The sequence below is a fragment of the Pomacea canaliculata genome, linkage group LG3, assembly GCF_003073045.1.
Source record: "Pomacea canaliculata isolate SZHN2017 linkage group LG3, ASM307304v1, whole genome shotgun sequence".
NCBI classification, from domain to species: Eukaryota; Metazoa; Mollusca; class Gastropoda; order Architaenioglossa; family Ampullariidae; genus Pomacea; species Pomacea canaliculata.
The window spans coordinates 29,632,707-29,648,794 of NC_037592.1; the positions used below are offsets into that span (position 1 = coordinate 29,632,707).

The window sequence follows — 16,088 nt, forward strand, 5'->3', positions numbered from 1 at the left end:
ATAAGTTCATCGCGTCCATCAGCAATGAGATCCGGAATGAAGCTATGGCTGTATCCTGTGGCATTAACTCATATGCATAAAGCACCAGAAGGATTTCCTCGCTTGCTTGTAGCAGCCGGTGTCTCCAGCGCCATCCCGCTGTTAATGACTGGTAAATTATTGTCAGTCAGCGATGTCGCAATGTTCACTGTTCTTGCTCTTTTTTTTTTACTCACCTTTATCTCTCACGCGGTTTGAGGATGTTTAGAAAATGCACTTTTAATTTGTGAATTTAAAGAGCATTAAAAGTTATGTACGCGGTTAAGCGGAACCAGACATGGAGGAAGGGACCAACCTTTGCTTATTTGATTTATAAAATGTCCATTATTCATAACTTGTTTTGATATTTATTTCCCCTATAAACAAATGAATCTGCTGGATTTCCGGTTCAAGGTTGTTAAGGATTTTGTCATCGTGGCTTGTTGTTGTTTGGCTGGTGATGTTTGACCTTCCCAACTTCTTTCGTACGTCGCTTATTTGGCGATCACGTGACAAGACTGGGAAACGTGAGAACAAACCGAGAGTTCGGCGAATCTTATTACCTATTTTAAGGGTCATGAATTCAGCGAGACATCGCTCTAACCTTGCTGCAGTACACTGATGACCTTTCTTAGATGCTGTTTCCTGTGATTCTCCACAGGGAATTTATCGCTGCGAGAAAATGTTTTTTACTTCGCTTCTAGGCAGTGGAGTCATTTTATGGCAGAGAGGTATAAATTTTACCGACCTTTAACTCGCCGTCACGGATATGCAGATGGTGCACTAAGAATGCAAACGCCATATATTTTATTCCTCGTATTCTTGAAGCAAACTTACATTTGCTGATTGCCACTTTCCCATCCTCATTTATAATGGCTGCTGACGCACGGCTGATGTTTTAAAAAAGAAGGTACATCATCGGATCTGTCCAGATACAGAATTATACCCTATTGCAGTACATACTGCAGGCCACCAATAAACGTCTGCACTTTACACAGACACGCACACATCCATATTAACATTAATGGCTGAGTCGCGAAAGAATTTGACGGCAGAAAAGAGGTTGTGCTGTATCTAGGGAACGGCAAAAGTTGCAGGTCTGGTTGGCCAGATTTTTCAAAAGTGAGTGGTTGACCATCTGGACGTGTGCAAATGCAAGTAGATCAACATTCAGCTACACCTACACAATATATGACAAGTTGGAAGACAACTAAGATCTGTGCGAACGTACACTAGAAATACTACCTATTAAAATCCGATGGCAATAATGAGTCGTGATCGTACTGGTTCCAGAGTTGGATGAAGTCGTACTTGTATCTTCTCTGTGTGTGCAAAAGAGAGAGAATGAATGCTTGAAAAATTAAACAACGGTTATATGCAGGAAAGATGACCTTTGATTTCATTTCACCGTAACTCTACACTTAAAAGCCTTCCTGGTTCCAAAAGAACAATGTATAGGCTTCATCGGTTTTAGCACTGTAAAAAAAATAATGTGACAGATTACTTTGTCCTCTGTCTTCACAAGTACGTAAGTTATGCAAGAGACATGGAAATATTAAAGTTCCTTGTTAAAATCTTTATTGAAATATATGTAAGCAAGTGAAAGGCGGACATTGTCATCACCTGGCAAAAAGCATTCAAATAAAGGCAACAAATAACCTGTTCTGTATCACACAGGGCCGGATTGGTCACGATGTCGTGTTTTTGCCTCCTCCCACGTCAAACCTCCTCCTCCTTCTGGTAGGTGTTTTAAAGTTTATGTCTGCGGTTACACGCCCTGCCTCTTCCTGGAGCCTGCTATATAAACAGGTGTACGTAAGCAGCACACAACCAACAGCCTTTTACAGCAATCTCTACCTTGCGGTGCATCCATACACTCAGTAGTCCATCGAGATCATGGTGAGACAGTTTTGAATATCTTCCTGATATATAGTGCTACAAATGTTTTGAAAAATAATGATTTAAATGTTTATTTGTTGCTTTTTTTTTACTTTCTTTGAAGAAACTCTTCACATGACCGTCCTCATCAGTGTTTCATTTTCAGATCATTTACATTCTATATTTTTGAACAGTTAGATAAAGGTCGTCCCATAACCATGTTAAGCTGTTGGGCGTGGTGAGAGACGCGAAGTGTTAGAGACCACTTTTTTCTCATAGTTTTTATTTACCCCTTTCTGCCTTACCTTCCTCAACTCCTTTATGAAGTCGGGTGGACATTAGCGACAGCTGTCGCCTAGGGTTATCGAATCTGCGCGCCTCAAGGTCAGAGGACAGGCCACTCGGCTATCCACTTCAACTGCTTTGCTGATGGTTTATCTTCTGAAAAAAAAACACTGTCTATATATTAGTTTAGATTTATTTTTCACCAAATGGATTCATTTAATCTAACACTTATATATATATTTCGTGTGTGCGCTCGTGGTGATAGCGATCTAATGTCTTGCCATGACACTGACAGAAGGTAGTGTGTCCTTGTATCTTAGACCACACGACAGTGCTGCTGGACCTTAGTGGCGCTGGCCGCCATCCTGCTGGTGACAGTGAATGGCGAGGGCTGCTACAAGTACTACGACCATGCTTCGAAATACAATCTGGACTACGAGGCCAAGAATTATCCCTGGTGAGAAATAAAGTTCTACTACTCTTTGCGTTGCTCATTCACCATCCCTGCAATAGTCACCTGTTTACCGCCGAACCATTTTCAACCCGCTCTAAAAGTCTTAAAGAAAGCAAAACAAAAATAAAATAAAATGTTATAAATAAATGAAACATGAATAAATCCCTAAAAAGTTCTCCCCTCTAATCTATGTGAGCGTCTATATATATAAATAACCGCTGTTATATATCCTTATCCTTTCAAACATAAAACCAGTTTTATTAATACCGTGACAATCTGTTAATATAACATTGTTTTATCCGTTTGTTCCACCTATCTGTAGTCTGTTTTGCTGTTTGCTTGTTTTATTACTATTTTATCATCAAGTTGAGACACCATGATACGGGAGGACTGAGCTCATGTATTTATTTCGGTTCGAGAACCACGGAGGATACTTGCCAAGAGGAAAAGCTTGAAACAGTATCAACATTTAGTAAAGGCTAGAAATAGAGAAAAACAGTGAAAGACGACATGACACCAAGCCAAACTGGTGCAAACCGTATTTTGAACTCTAACGTTAATATTTACAGGAATGAGTTTTGGGGGTTTTGCTTGTTAGTTTTGTAAAGCTTAGTGCTAGATACCATTTCCCAAAACATGGATGAAAACCCCTCTTTCGTTCTTAAAATAAATCTTAAATCATCTTAAAATCGTGCACACACACGTGCGAGTACATAAACGCTTTATATATATATATAATTTTATCCACCAAAAAGAAAGCACAGAGAAAGATAAAACTCGTGAAGTTACGTTGTACACAGATACTTGTAATTAACATATGATCCAGTAACGTATCTATGTACGACCCTGATGCCGTGTTGTTGGCTCCTTTCTGTGGGAGGTGATGTTTGTAAGCTTTACCACGAAGACAGAAGTGGGATATTCACTCAGAGCTTAGAAAATGTCATCTTGCACTCAGAAACAAGTCATTAAAGATACACCCTACTAGACTTTTATAAATTACACAGCTTCAGTTCTGGATACTTTTTACGGATGCAAAATCTACACCTGTGTATTTAAAATGTGCTAAATCCTATTTATTTATCACAGACCATTATGAGTCGGTTTAGAAATGTGTAGGAATGTACTAATTTTGTTGAAAACATTGAGCAATAAACTTTTAAAAAGATAATCAATGAGTGAAGCAGTTTAACCGTGCAGCTAATGGGCGCGGCTTGTGTTTACTGAGGGAGGAATGTTGCCTCTATGTTTAGCACACAGTCGATGGGAGCAGTGTCTTCGTAGGTATTATATCTCATTTTCTGTTATCTGAAGAATGCTTAACAGTCAACTTTTAAAATTCAACTGACCTGCTTGGCTATTTAGGTACAGATTAGACGACCCTTAAGTTTAACATTTTACTCATACAGTCTACTTGGCTGTTGAAAACCTTTTATGTAAAAAAAAGTTAATATATGAATTGTAGAACGTAGTCGCACCCTCTAATAAGTCAATGAACCCTATTAATTTGGTCAGTAATCTGGTCTAGATGCAAAGGTAGAACAATTAATCAGCTAGCAGGATTTTTTTGGGGGGATAACTAGTCCGCCTTGTTCATAAAATATTTGAAACACGAAGTGATTCATCGTTGAAAAATAACAACAACAAAAACACAAATATGAATGTAACGAGACAGGGCACGGTCAGAGGGCTCGGACATTCCAGAAGACTCTCGTCGCTAAGAGATGCCCTCATGATTGCACAAAGGCGGCAACGCATGAAGCGACGAACCTTTGCATGAAGCAGTCTCACAGCAACCGGTTCAGCGAGTCAGTCTTGTTGACATTGTTTTTCTAATGCATCCATCTCTCAATTAAAGACAGTTTTATTGCCACAAAACAACGGACCGCCTAGAGATGCATCGGCAAAGCGAGGTCTGTAGATCGGACGATAGTTTATGATGGGTTCTGCCATCAATGTTGCGGAACAGCATCAGTATTTACCTACTGGTCAACTTTGGGGAATTTCTTATATGGAGTCTTATATTTCTTATAAGGTGGGGAGAGGCTGCTGTATGGATGCCATAATGAGTCTTTGGTATATTTTCTCAGCAGAGGTTTCACTTAACACCTCTCATTTGGGTGTCTTGTGTTCCTTTATTGTTCGCCATTGGAACACTTCTTTTCTTGTTCATCGCAATTCTGCCATTTCTTAGATCAGTCCTAAATTCTTATTATTGTGTAGATGTCTAGTCAAATTAACATAGCACAACATGGAACAGTTGCAAGTCATGACTGTTTGCCAGCCACAAGTCACACAAATTTAAGTGGTAACGTTAAGGAGTTGCTTCCTGCTATATATATGTGTGTGTGAAAAGCATGCATAAAGAGTTACTTATTTTTTCACTAACACCTCTTTCTTTATGATGATGTGTTTCAGGGATGAAGTGAATGACGCAATGAGCCAGAATCCACAACTAAGCAAGGTTCTTGCCTTGAGTTCTCCGTGAGTAGAGCAACCCTCACCTGTGTCCTCATACAAGCACTTTAGTTTCTCTAAGCGACTCTATTTTTCTGTTTTCGTCATATGCTTCTCTTTTGTGATTGGCATTTTTGTCTGCTTCTCTCCCTCATTCTGTATCACTTGTGAGAGGTAACACACAACACGATATTTAGCCTGGGTGGCATCACCCATTCTGCCGTGTTCCCTGCCAGACACTGATGATGTAACGTGTCACAGAGTGACACTGATGATGTAATGTGTCACAGAGTGACATTGATGATGTAATGTGTCACAGAGTGCCGACGTCAGGGCCTCCGGGCAGTGCCTACTACAAGCCTGTGTCAGTGGTGTGTCCTGGATACCGGTACATGCTCAAGGCCTTCCATTACGACGGCAAGCAGTGCTACGTCATCAAACCGGAAGTGCAGCAGGTTCGCTACACCAAGTGCAGGTAACCACATAATATCTTCGTCTTTTTCATTCATTAATTTTTCTTAACTAGTAGCTCATCTGCTGACTGCCTAATACGCGGAGATGCCCATTTCAAAAAGTTGCAGTGAATCTGCTTAAAGTATGCTCTGAGCATTTCTTTTACCTTCTGACCTCCATCCATTCAGACCCTCATTCTGTGTGCACAGTAATATCTGAAGTATTGGTGCAAAAACTACTTATATTAATCCAACGTACAATATATTTTGTTTATGAAATGCGCTAGGATACTGTTATAATTTTTTTATTGAAGACATATTTTGCTTATTTTTATGTGAATGAATTTAATTAGTGTTCTGACATTGGTGTAACGTTTGTCGGTATGTACAGCGACCAGTCCAACAGGGATTGCCACTACTGCAGTTACAGTCAAGGCGGCATCAGTAAATGCGACGAAGAGTACGAATGGCGCACAGTGTGGGCTTACTGCAAGCCCATCTACCCGATCAACGTGTACCCACCCCTCTACCCACCTGTGCCTCCAGTGAAGCCTCCAGTCTACCCCATTCCCCCATACAACCAGAAAGTGATCCTCCGTCAGGACGACGTGTATGTCAAGACCAGCTACCCGGAGCCTTACCCGCGCAAGATCGGGTATTACGGCCGCAAAAAGCGCAGTGTAGTTCCACAGCACGCAGGCAGCATCGAGCACGTGACCCTGTTCCTCCCATTCCAATGCAGCTGCAAGGAGTTACAAGTGTTGAGCCTAGTCTTCTTGTCCCTGTCCAGTCTAGTTTTCTACCTTAATTAACGAGGTCAAAAGAGAAACACAACACGGTCTAAGATCAGATGCATTAAAGTCGCTAGACGTATACTGGACGGTAAACACTAAAAAAGTAAGTAAACTGCTCCTACAAATCAAGCAGCTTTTGTTGCACACGTTAACCGTCCATTAGCTTCTATTTGTGAACCAGGCCCCAGCTGAACAATCGTTAATCTAAAATTAATAGAAGTCAGTAGGAGTACTGTTTGAGACGTGTTTGTCCATTACATTCATTAAAAAGACACACCTAGGCTTGTAAACAAACACCTTTAATCTCATTTTCTCCTGAGGTTCTGTAACTAAACGTTTACAGAAAAAACATGTAATTTCATTAAACGACATGTTATTGCGGATAGATGTGAGCACCATTCGAAGAATTTTGTCTCAGACATTGTTGGATAGCATAAGTAAACAACTACTCATTAATTCATTTCTTTTGTGCATGTGTAAAATTCTGATCCATCTACTTGTTTTGTACTTTTTCTAATAAAACTAATGAATTGCAATGCTGACGGAATTGTATTTTTTTTCTTTAATTTCTCTTTTGAATCCTCAACAGACCACTCCTAAAATAGTTTTAGTTTAGTTCACTCCATGTTACTCAATGAGCATAGGGCCGCGACAACAACTCGCCAGTGGACCAGTTTTGGGCAGCACCCCTCAGTTGAGCCCACGTGGTTCCGACGTCCTTCGTCTCTCTCTCTACCGTTCTTTTTCAAGTCTGCTTTGGTCTCCCAACTCTCCTCTTTCCCCGAGGGTTCCAATCTGTATGGTTCTGGAACCTGGAGAGTGACAAACACCGTCAACAACAAGCTCCAGACCTTTAACAACCGATTCCAACGCCATATTCTTGAATAAGATGGCCTGAAAAGATCTCCAACAGCAGCCTGTGGAAAAGAACCAACTAGCTACTAACCAAAATATCACAAAGAGCAAATGAGGCTGGATAAGACACACCCTGCTCAAACCAGCTGACACCATTGCCAGGCAGGAATTTAAACCATTCGTAGCCATAATCCCCGATCCCCGATAAAGAAAAATATAGATATCCCAAAACAAAACAAAAAAAAAAAAAAACACTCTCAAAACAAACAGCAGAAATTTATGATAAAGAAAAAAATTCATACATCTACAAAATACAAAAATATGAACAATGGCAGTGATTCATTTATTAAAAACGGGAAAGCAGCAGGAAGATAACCTTAGGTAAAATTCCATCAATCAGAACAGGAATTATCTGCCCACCCTTTACGTTCATATAGAGAGAAGCAAACACCAGAAAGCTGAAATAAATAAAGGAATAAACATGAAAATACTCAAGGAGGGTGACTGATACCCTCGGTGACTGTTACAACCGAAGAGGCATAAAACTCTTGCTCACTGCCAGTAAAATAATGACCAAAGTCAACCTGCAACGAAATTCTAAAACTTTCAAGACCAGATGTTAAAAAAAGAACAGGGTGGCTTTGTATCAACTTTGAGAAGTTTTTCTGGCATCATTTATAGAAACATTTTTGGTGCTTATTGAATGTACATGGTCTTCCTTAACACAAGGTAGAAATCGTTGAAAGTTTCTGCATCAACTTTATTTTAGTGTTGGACACAGGGAGAATAGCAGCGTTATTAGAAGTGACGGACAGGCTGGAAATGATCATCAAAACAGATTTAATAAATCAACGAACGGTTTGAGAGAAGAAACAAACTATGAACATCAGCACAGTAACGCAAACACACACAAACTCAAATTATATCAGAGTAGCGTTTTGACATCGTTAGATAGTTAATACAAAATCATCATCTTTCCATTTCACCATCCTGAGAAGAATTCCGAGAATATACTAGCCCCAAAAGATTAGTGAAGAACTTACACGCTCAACCACAGACACATGGTGAAGGTGAAGATGGATCTGTCTCGGACACTTTCTTGACACTTGATGAGTAGTTGGGAAGACCAAAGACAACCTGGCGCCGAACAGTTGAGCATGGGGAAAGGCACTGAGTAAGACGTGTGGTAATTTAAAGGAAAATGCCCAAAACCAGACAAGAATGAGAGACCTTTTTCTGAACCCTTACACGCCACGGCATAATAGGAACGAACAAATGAATGAATGAATGTTCCCTGGGCAAATTAGATGCACCGACTTTGCCAGCCATGCACGCCACACAATCACCAATGTATACAGAAACAAAATTTCAATTTTTCTTGAAGCGAATGACACAAATAAATCGTTAAATGCAAAAGTAGTCCCTGGCGTGCACATTGAAAACAAAAAACTAAACACACTGACCACTTTCTCCATATATATTTAAATAAACAAGGACCACTCTTATCACATAATTATTGACCGTCATTAAATACTGTAGAACAGTAGAGAGTCAGGCAAAGGACATCGGAACCACAGGGGTCCAACTGAAGGGGGCTGTCCAAAACAGGGTCCGCTGGCGAGGTGTTGTTGCGACCCTAAGTTCCTCAAAGGAGCAGCAAGGAATAAACTAACTACTATTAAACACAATAACAAAACTTCTTGAGAGTGAAACTGTCTATGCAGCTGGACTGACTGCCATAAGCGTTAATTCGGCTCACGTCACCAGCTAGACTAAATCCTTTTCTGCTCTCCCCTTTCATGCGCTTGAGAGTACCTTCGAACATTGCCTCCCCTGGCTCTGTCACCACAGTCAGCTGGTAGACCAGCATGCCTTCGGTTCTGTTCCCGTACCGCACAGTTCTGTTGATGACATCATGCACGCTTTCTTCAAACCTCAGCACGTTATCGTTGACAACCAGTTGTTCCGCGTTCACAACGGTCTTGAGTCTGAGCTTGGCGCATACCGACAGGTAACTTTTTAAAAACTCGTTGATTTTGGCAACCAGCGCCAGGGCAGTGTTCCACACAAAAGGAGCGGACTCTGGCAGCTTTTTTCTCTTCATGCACATACACCAGTGAGGAAGGATTTGCGCCTGAGCACAGCTACGTGTTTCCGGTATGACACGGAAGAGGCTGATGCCTTGATCCGAAACAGAGGCTGTTCTGACCACCCCGTCAAAGGTAAGAATTTCCTTTAACGTTTCGTACACGTCAAAAGGGGTGGTGAGTCGGTTGGAATTTATTCGGAGGTTCCGATGCAATTCCGGATATTTATCTTTGAACCAGGGCGGGAAAACTAGGAACAAGAAAGGCAATCGTTCCTCGGCCTTACCCACAAACGTGCTACGTATGTCACCAAACCTGTTGCCATGGTCGCTGTAATACACGAGCACAGTATTATTGAGGTGACCTTCGGCCTTTAACCTCTGAAGGAAGGTCAGGTGAGGGTCGTCGGCCGCGCCAGCATCATTGACGCTATCATGCGTCAAGCGCGTGATGAAAGAGAAGGCGAAGTAAGGCTGATGACGAAAGAGGCGAGAAAAGTCCGTCACATAGTTGAGAAGCATCTCCGTCTCAAGCATGTCGACGATGCAGTGGTGCTTGTGGCTCCATACACCCAGGTGCTTCTCCATGGCCAGTGCCATGGCGCGGTTGTAGTAATCAGCAGGTGGCCGGTGGAAACCTGCTTTCTCGTACACAAAGATGGCGATTTTTGGAGCGTCTTCTGCGTACAGCGTCCGGTAGCCTGCCTCGGAAAAGTTCTTCCAGATGAACGGGTAGTCGTCAAATGGCTTCGCCACCATCGTCTCGTTCCAAGGCAGCTCTTTCACAAACTTGCCCGTCGTCATGGGAACGATGTTGACAAAGGTATTGTCCGCCACCTTGTTGTAGCCCAGCATCTCGACGGCGTCCAGCTCGTGCAGCAGGAAGTCGCGAGTCCTAGGCATCTGGCGCATGAAATTCAGCCGCGACACCGAGTCCACGCCCACCATGAGGACGTTCAGCACCTCACGTGGGCGGTGACGCTGCAGGTGTTTGCGGTGCTTCAGACGACAACGGCGCTCCACTTCTTCCTTCGGCAGGACGAAGGCGTGGAAGTTGGTGGCGATGACTCCGTCAGACAGGCTGTAGCAGTAAATGCGCATGAACTCGTCCTTGACCTCGATGTCGCTGCTAAAAGGAGGGCCCAGGTCCCCGTAGGCGAAAGCAAAGTCGGACTGTAGGCCTTGCCGCGAGATGGGCTGGTAGCGACAGTACCGAAAGTCACCCCTGAGGTCGTTCTCGATCCTGGTGTGGTTGATCCGCAGCACGCCCATATCCACGTAGGTAACGGATCGCCGACCCACGCAGTGCAGCGCTCCGCCACGCCTGACGCTCTCGGCGATGGAAGGATCGAAAGGATCGAGGTCGGGGATCTTGCACGCGGAAGTATCCACCAGAAAACCTCGCGAGGGTGGGCCTCTCGGTGCTGGGACCAGTCGCTGCTGGTGCGAGAAAAAGTACAGAAGATGCAGCACGCACAGGCAGGCCACCAGCGTGACGCACGTCAGGAAGCCGCAGTGCAGCAGACGACGGAAGGGCACCATGGTGATGAAGTCGCCGGCATCGGCTGCAAAGAAAAATTTACGAACAGTTGGTTGGCATGTTGACAGCGCAGAAGTAGTATCGAAGACAGGATGTCTACTCATCATGGGATGAACCAGAGAACCAATCGAGATTTTTCTCATCCGTTGTACAACTCCTACCGTTATTATTGTTCATGTACTTCATTAGCTCTCAGTTCATGAAATTACTGGTGTGGTATACAAATATATTTACTATTAATAAATATTATTACTATTAATAATCTAATATTTATTGATTATGTTTAACAACCATCGTTAGTGTAATCGTCATTGTCATACTGTTTAAAGATGGTGGTGTCTCATTCTCTCTGTATCTCTTAGCTGTATATGTGTTTTTATTCTGCGTACATGTGGTGTGTGCTCTTTGTATGTGTTTTGGTGTGTCTTGTGTTTTGTTTACGTGTGTGAGTGCTTGTGTTTGTGCTCTGCTTGAGTTGATGCTTTGTGCTCGAGTTTATTCTGGTGCGTGCGTGGACAGTGACATGCGCGTGTACGAGCTATATCAAAAACAATTTAAGACAGAACTGATTTACTAGTACGCTCTACCCTTCCCATAAGATCACCGAGTTTTCTTCTTTGTTTAAAGCAAATAATGACGAACATAAACCAGCCCGTGACAACGCAAAATCATTGGAAAAAGACCTCTCCACTTCATTCGGCTAACAAAACACAGCACCACCTCAATCTAATTATCAGTCAGTCTCAGAGAAAGCCTACGCCTCTGGGAAGTCTGTTTGTACCATCTTTGTCTTGCTGTTCTACGAATCAATACAAGGTCTGGTGTTGTTTTGGCGAATCTTGTTTCAACTTCTTGTGCCATAAAGTGCAGTTCCAGTCGATTTCCTTGATGAGACAAAGAAAGTACCAAGCAGTAGTAGTAAGGGGCGGGGGTGTAATTTGTTGATCGTTTATATCCCCGGCATGTGGGGCAGACTGTAGTTAAGGTGCTCGAAGTAAAGAATGTTTTGAAGCACAAAAGACTATGTAATCTGATTAAGGATTGCACATAAAAAAGTTTACTAACAACAGAGAGTACAGCCAACAACTTTGAAGTATCGAGCCTTGTCAATAGCAATGACAAAGTATTTAGTCCTCTTTAAAAAAAAAACAAAAACAAACCACAGGCTTCTACATCCCATTTGATAGAAATCACTTCGATCTACTGACACAAATAATATCTTACATGTCTTCTTTTAAATCTTTATTGTCCTTGCCGCATTTCTGATATAGAATGCACATACCAGTAAAGCTACATCTCGTTTTCGTAATCTTTAGACCGAAATATTGCGAGTTAAGCCGTTCAGCGTGTCACAAGGAACAGTCAGTAGTATCGATGTAATTATCATACACTCAAGCAGACGTCATGCAGACCAAGATAAACTAAAGCGTATTATATGGCTATCAATAAGAAAGGGCGAAAAACGAAACTCTCGACAGAGACGTTGGATGCAGCTTAAGGGCCAGTCTTCGACACATAACCAGAAATGAAGGAAGCATCCGAGAGGTGGATGTGTAGAAGAGAGACCGTTAGTCCGGCGGTGATTGGTGAGGGCAACGTAAGCGCAGAGGTGAGACGAGACGATTGCAGTAGCGTCACCACGTAGAACCACGTCATAGCTGTAACGACGTGGGACGCATCCGTGGCGTGACTGGTCAAGCGGTCAAGAATAAAGAGGCGACATTTGCTGGCGCTGTTCCTGAGTCTGAGTGCATGGGAGAAAGTGTAGTTTCCCCGTAATCACACCCCCACCATTTTCGGTCACATGTGGGAGAAGAGGATGGTGGATTTAAAACTGAAGTGCAACAAAGTCACTTTCTGGAATACCCACCATTTTGTTCACGCCTGTCACGTGCTGCGAGTCACGAGGCTCATTGCTTCGCGGGATAGATCGACTGCGTACTCATGCCCTCGCCGGAACGCCAGGGTCGACACGCCAGCCTTTCGCCCAAAATCTGCCGTCTGCGAGCAAAAGACGTTGCCGACGTCGATGAGGGAATCGTTTCAACGTAAGGCGCTGGGCACCTCAACAGACGAAACGACAGAACTCTAGAACTTCACTTTTCCGCTGGCAGCCAGGCCTGGCGACGTCATCCTCTGGCGTATATGCTTGTCACGAGCGCGTGCAGATCGATGCCTGTTTTGACGCAACTCACGTCTGCTCGTGGGGCGGGGTGTGACGATGACGACGGTGGTGGTGGTGGGTGAGTGGGGGAGTGGGATGGGGATTTGAAGGGGGGGTGGAGGGTGAGGTGCTGCTCGTAACCTTACGGAGCTTCACGGAGTGCGCGCTACGTCGCAGAACTCTTCGCAAGGACGGCTTCCTGTGTGTGCGGACCCACACGAACGACAGCTGCAGGCAGCAGGGCGGCAGTTGAGCTCGCACCTTTGGCTAAGGATAACTACTACATTTTATCATCTGCTGCTACCACCCGGTGGGTTCAAAGGTCATCGCTCAGACAGCACCCCCTCCTCCAAACTCCGCTACCAGTGCACGAGGCTTTCCCCCGCACGAAGAAATCAAGACTAGACGCCAGAAAAGAAAGTGCAGGGAGACGATCCCCCGTGGAGACAGGTGCGTATAACCTGCGCTTTGCCAATTCTTTCAGTCGTTTTCCGTGTTACAGACACAAGTCTGTGATGTGGCAGCTTTACATGAATGTTCCATTCACGATCACTTTGCTGCTGCTAGCGCGGTACCTTATATCGACGGGAAAAAAAATACATTACAGGTACGAGAAGTCAGTAGGCAGGCAGGTAGATACAGGTACGTTAGCATCGGCCGCACGATAGGTAAGATATGGGTGAGTTTTGTAGAAACTAAAGTTAAGCTTCAGTCAGCTTTTCCATCAGATATACTTAGCAAATTATGCTTGTGGATGTTGAACGAAGAAATGGCTACATTTTTTCAGTTATCTTAGCACCAACGGTATTGCATTTGACTGGGAGTATTAAAAGAGGAACTGTCCTTCAACATCTGAATCAATTAAGCGTTTGCGTCAACATACATGGAAATCGTTTTACACACACACACACTGCTTGCTGTTTTCTCTCTCGTCGAACGCCTTGATCACTGTTTACATTTGACCCATTGATGTTCCGTTACTGCGTCCAGCTGTCAATCACAATAAACAAAAGGTGTGTAGGAATGCAACTAACGTACTAGCTAATGCACCAGTCCGCTGAAGTTGCGCCTAATTCAACATGAAAAAAGTGTGATGGTTGCTTGTTTGTAACTGGCCACAGCATACAAGAATGAAGGCGTTTTTTCCCCTTCTTGAAGACTAGACCAGAGAGTACAGATTATCTATACTCTGACTAGATCACGGGAAATAACCGCACGTTACAGATTCCTTCCCTTCCACCTGCTTAGGGTGGTCCGGTGGCGCAACGGTTAGTGCCTGTCACCAATATAGTGAGGGTTGGCTGTCCTGGGTTCAGCTCTCGTCTTGGGCACGCTGTTCTTTCTCTCCATGTGGCACTTGGCCATGCCGTGATATAGTCTTAGTTGCTGGTTCGGCGGAAAACACCAAAACACCAATTTTTCCCTCGCCCGACTATAGCTTGATCTCCATCTAAATTTCTCCTAAGCTTAATTGTGCAGTAATTTATCCAACTTCTCTAATTAAACCTTGTATTTAACATACTGCTCTCTCTCTCTCTCACACACACACACCCGAGCGTCAGTTTTTTCTTTTTTTTTAATTTTTAACTTTCCCACAGACGGGAATACCCTATCCAGACTTCTTCCTTTGGCAGGTCGCTATCTGTTCTCGGTCTCCTAATTAAGACTCTCCATCGCCTGGCTATCGCAATAAGCGAAATGCGCTCAGAATATGACGGTGCATGAAGAACGATGAGATCGTGGGCAAAATAGAATTACCACTCAAAAAAAAACAAACAAAAACAAAAAAAACAAAAAAAAAAAAAAAAAAAAAAAAACACAACAAAAAACACCACACACACACACAACAGTGCTTTTCGAGAAAGTTTCCCACTTGGAAACGATGGGATAACCGCGCAAGGACCGCTCCAACAGGGCTACTTGAGATTTAAAAAAATTATTGATATTTTATTAAACACCAAAAGTTTCTTTTGAGGTTGTTTTTAAAGCTTGAATCGTATTCTTTGGCAAAAAAGGCTAGAATTAAATAAACAATCTAAGCATGATTTGGTTTATTTTTTTAATATCTTGTAATGTGTTGATTTTTCCAAGGAAACTGGTTTTTTTTTTTCTACAGTAATGAACACGGACATACAAACGTATTCGTGTACTTTCCTATCAAAGACAATACTAATTAAAATTAATTAAGGCACTACAAATTTACATACTTCTGTACATAGAGCCGAGAAAACATCAAGAACAGAGACTGCTGTATCTTCCTACAAACTAGAAATAAATGAAAAGGCCAAGCTATAGCATACCTGTGCGGCATGTGATCTTTACACGTGAAAGATCGCGCAGCAGTAGCTGGTGTCTGTTTGCTGGCACTGCTCATCCGCCGACAGCATCAACGTCTCACCTTCCATCACATCGTCAGAAGCTCGTGTGTCAGCACTCAGAATGCGTACACCTCTTAACCTTCTCGCCAACTTTACACACCAGTCATGGCCAGACGCTATCAGGTTACTTAGCTGCCGGAGACTGACCTACATCCTGGAAGTCTTTTGGAGTGGAGTCGAGGATGCTGCAGGCGCGGGGAAGTTCTATCTCAAATAAGTTCAACTGTCGGTCTACCCGTGTTGAGGTGCAATTACAGTGGAATCCGTAGCTTTGCTTGCATGTCGTGAATACTTTTTAAAATAGCTTATCGATGAGATAACCAGATATGCCGATTGCCTTCACTATATATATTGATTCTGGACCCGAATAATCGAAGTCTACACCTTTCATATTTGCAGATAAGAGCCATATAACTTCTATAACCAACAGTTAAATGCATTACAAGCACGACCGAACCATTTTGTGAACGATATAAAAACTTATTAGAACGAATAAAAAGAATCTACCATGCACTTTCTAATATCGCACTAGAAAAAAGAAATATCATCACTTTTCATCCGAACAACCTAAAATGAAATGTAATAAAACATTCGTTTTAATAATACAATAATTAATAACTCAAACTTCAAATTAAACTTAAGTTGTCATAAAGCGACAGATTTTACTTTAAAAAGAGCGAAATTTAATTTCTCGCCTGACTTTCAACCGCGCTTGCACATGTACCCG

At 42.9% G+C, this 16,088-nt stretch overlaps 2 protein-coding genes across 3 annotated transcripts; one reads left to right on the forward strand and one right to left on the reverse strand.

The window, feature by feature from the left end:
- Positions 1-1,796: 1,796 nt before the first annotated feature.
- On the forward strand, positions 1,797-6,874 carry LOC112559388. The gene is made up of 5 exons (XM_025230596.1): positions 1,797-1,917; positions 2,502-2,638; positions 5,054-5,119; positions 5,412-5,567; positions 5,936-6,874. Exons 1-5 carry the CDS (start codon positions 1,915-1,917, stop codon positions 6,354-6,356), a joined length of 783 nt encoding a protein of 260 aa, XP_025086381.1. The 5' UTR covers positions 1,797-1,914; the 3' UTR covers positions 6,357-6,874.
- LOC112559387 lies at positions 6,622-16,081 on the reverse strand. 2 transcript variants are annotated; one of them, XM_025230594.1, is made up of 2 exons: positions 15,284-16,081; positions 6,622-10,844 (listed from the first exon to the last, which is right to left on the reverse strand). In XM_025230594.1, the coding sequence occupies exon 2, from the start codon at positions 10,819-10,821 to the stop codon at positions 8,872-8,874; it is 1,950 nt and encodes a 649-aa protein (XP_025086379.1). In that variant the 5' UTR covers positions 10,822-10,844; positions 15,284-16,081; the 3' UTR covers positions 6,622-8,871. The 2 variants fall into 2 exon arrangements, with proteins under 2 accessions (XP_025086379.1, XP_025086380.1); XM_025230595.1 differs by lacking the exon at positions 15,284-16,081 and adding an exon at positions 12,690-13,413.
- Between the last annotated feature and the right edge of the window lie 7 nt (positions 16,082-16,088).

Bases quoted from the DNA above. Each gene is read 5' to 3' on its own strand.
- LOC112559388 (XM_025230596.1), top strand. The intron at 2,639-5,053 runs GTGAGAAATAAA...GATGTGTTTCAG, and splicing joins GAGGCCAAGAATTATCCCTG to GGATGAAGTGAATGACGCAA. The intron at 5,120-5,411 runs GTGAGTAGAGCA...AATGTGTCACAG, and splicing joins GTTCTTGCCTTGAGTTCTCC to AGTGCCGACGTCAGGGCCTC.
- LOC112559387 (XM_025230594.1), bottom strand. From the start codon at position 10,821: ATGGTGCCCTTCCGTCGTCTGCTGCACTGCGGCTTCCTGACGTGCGTC.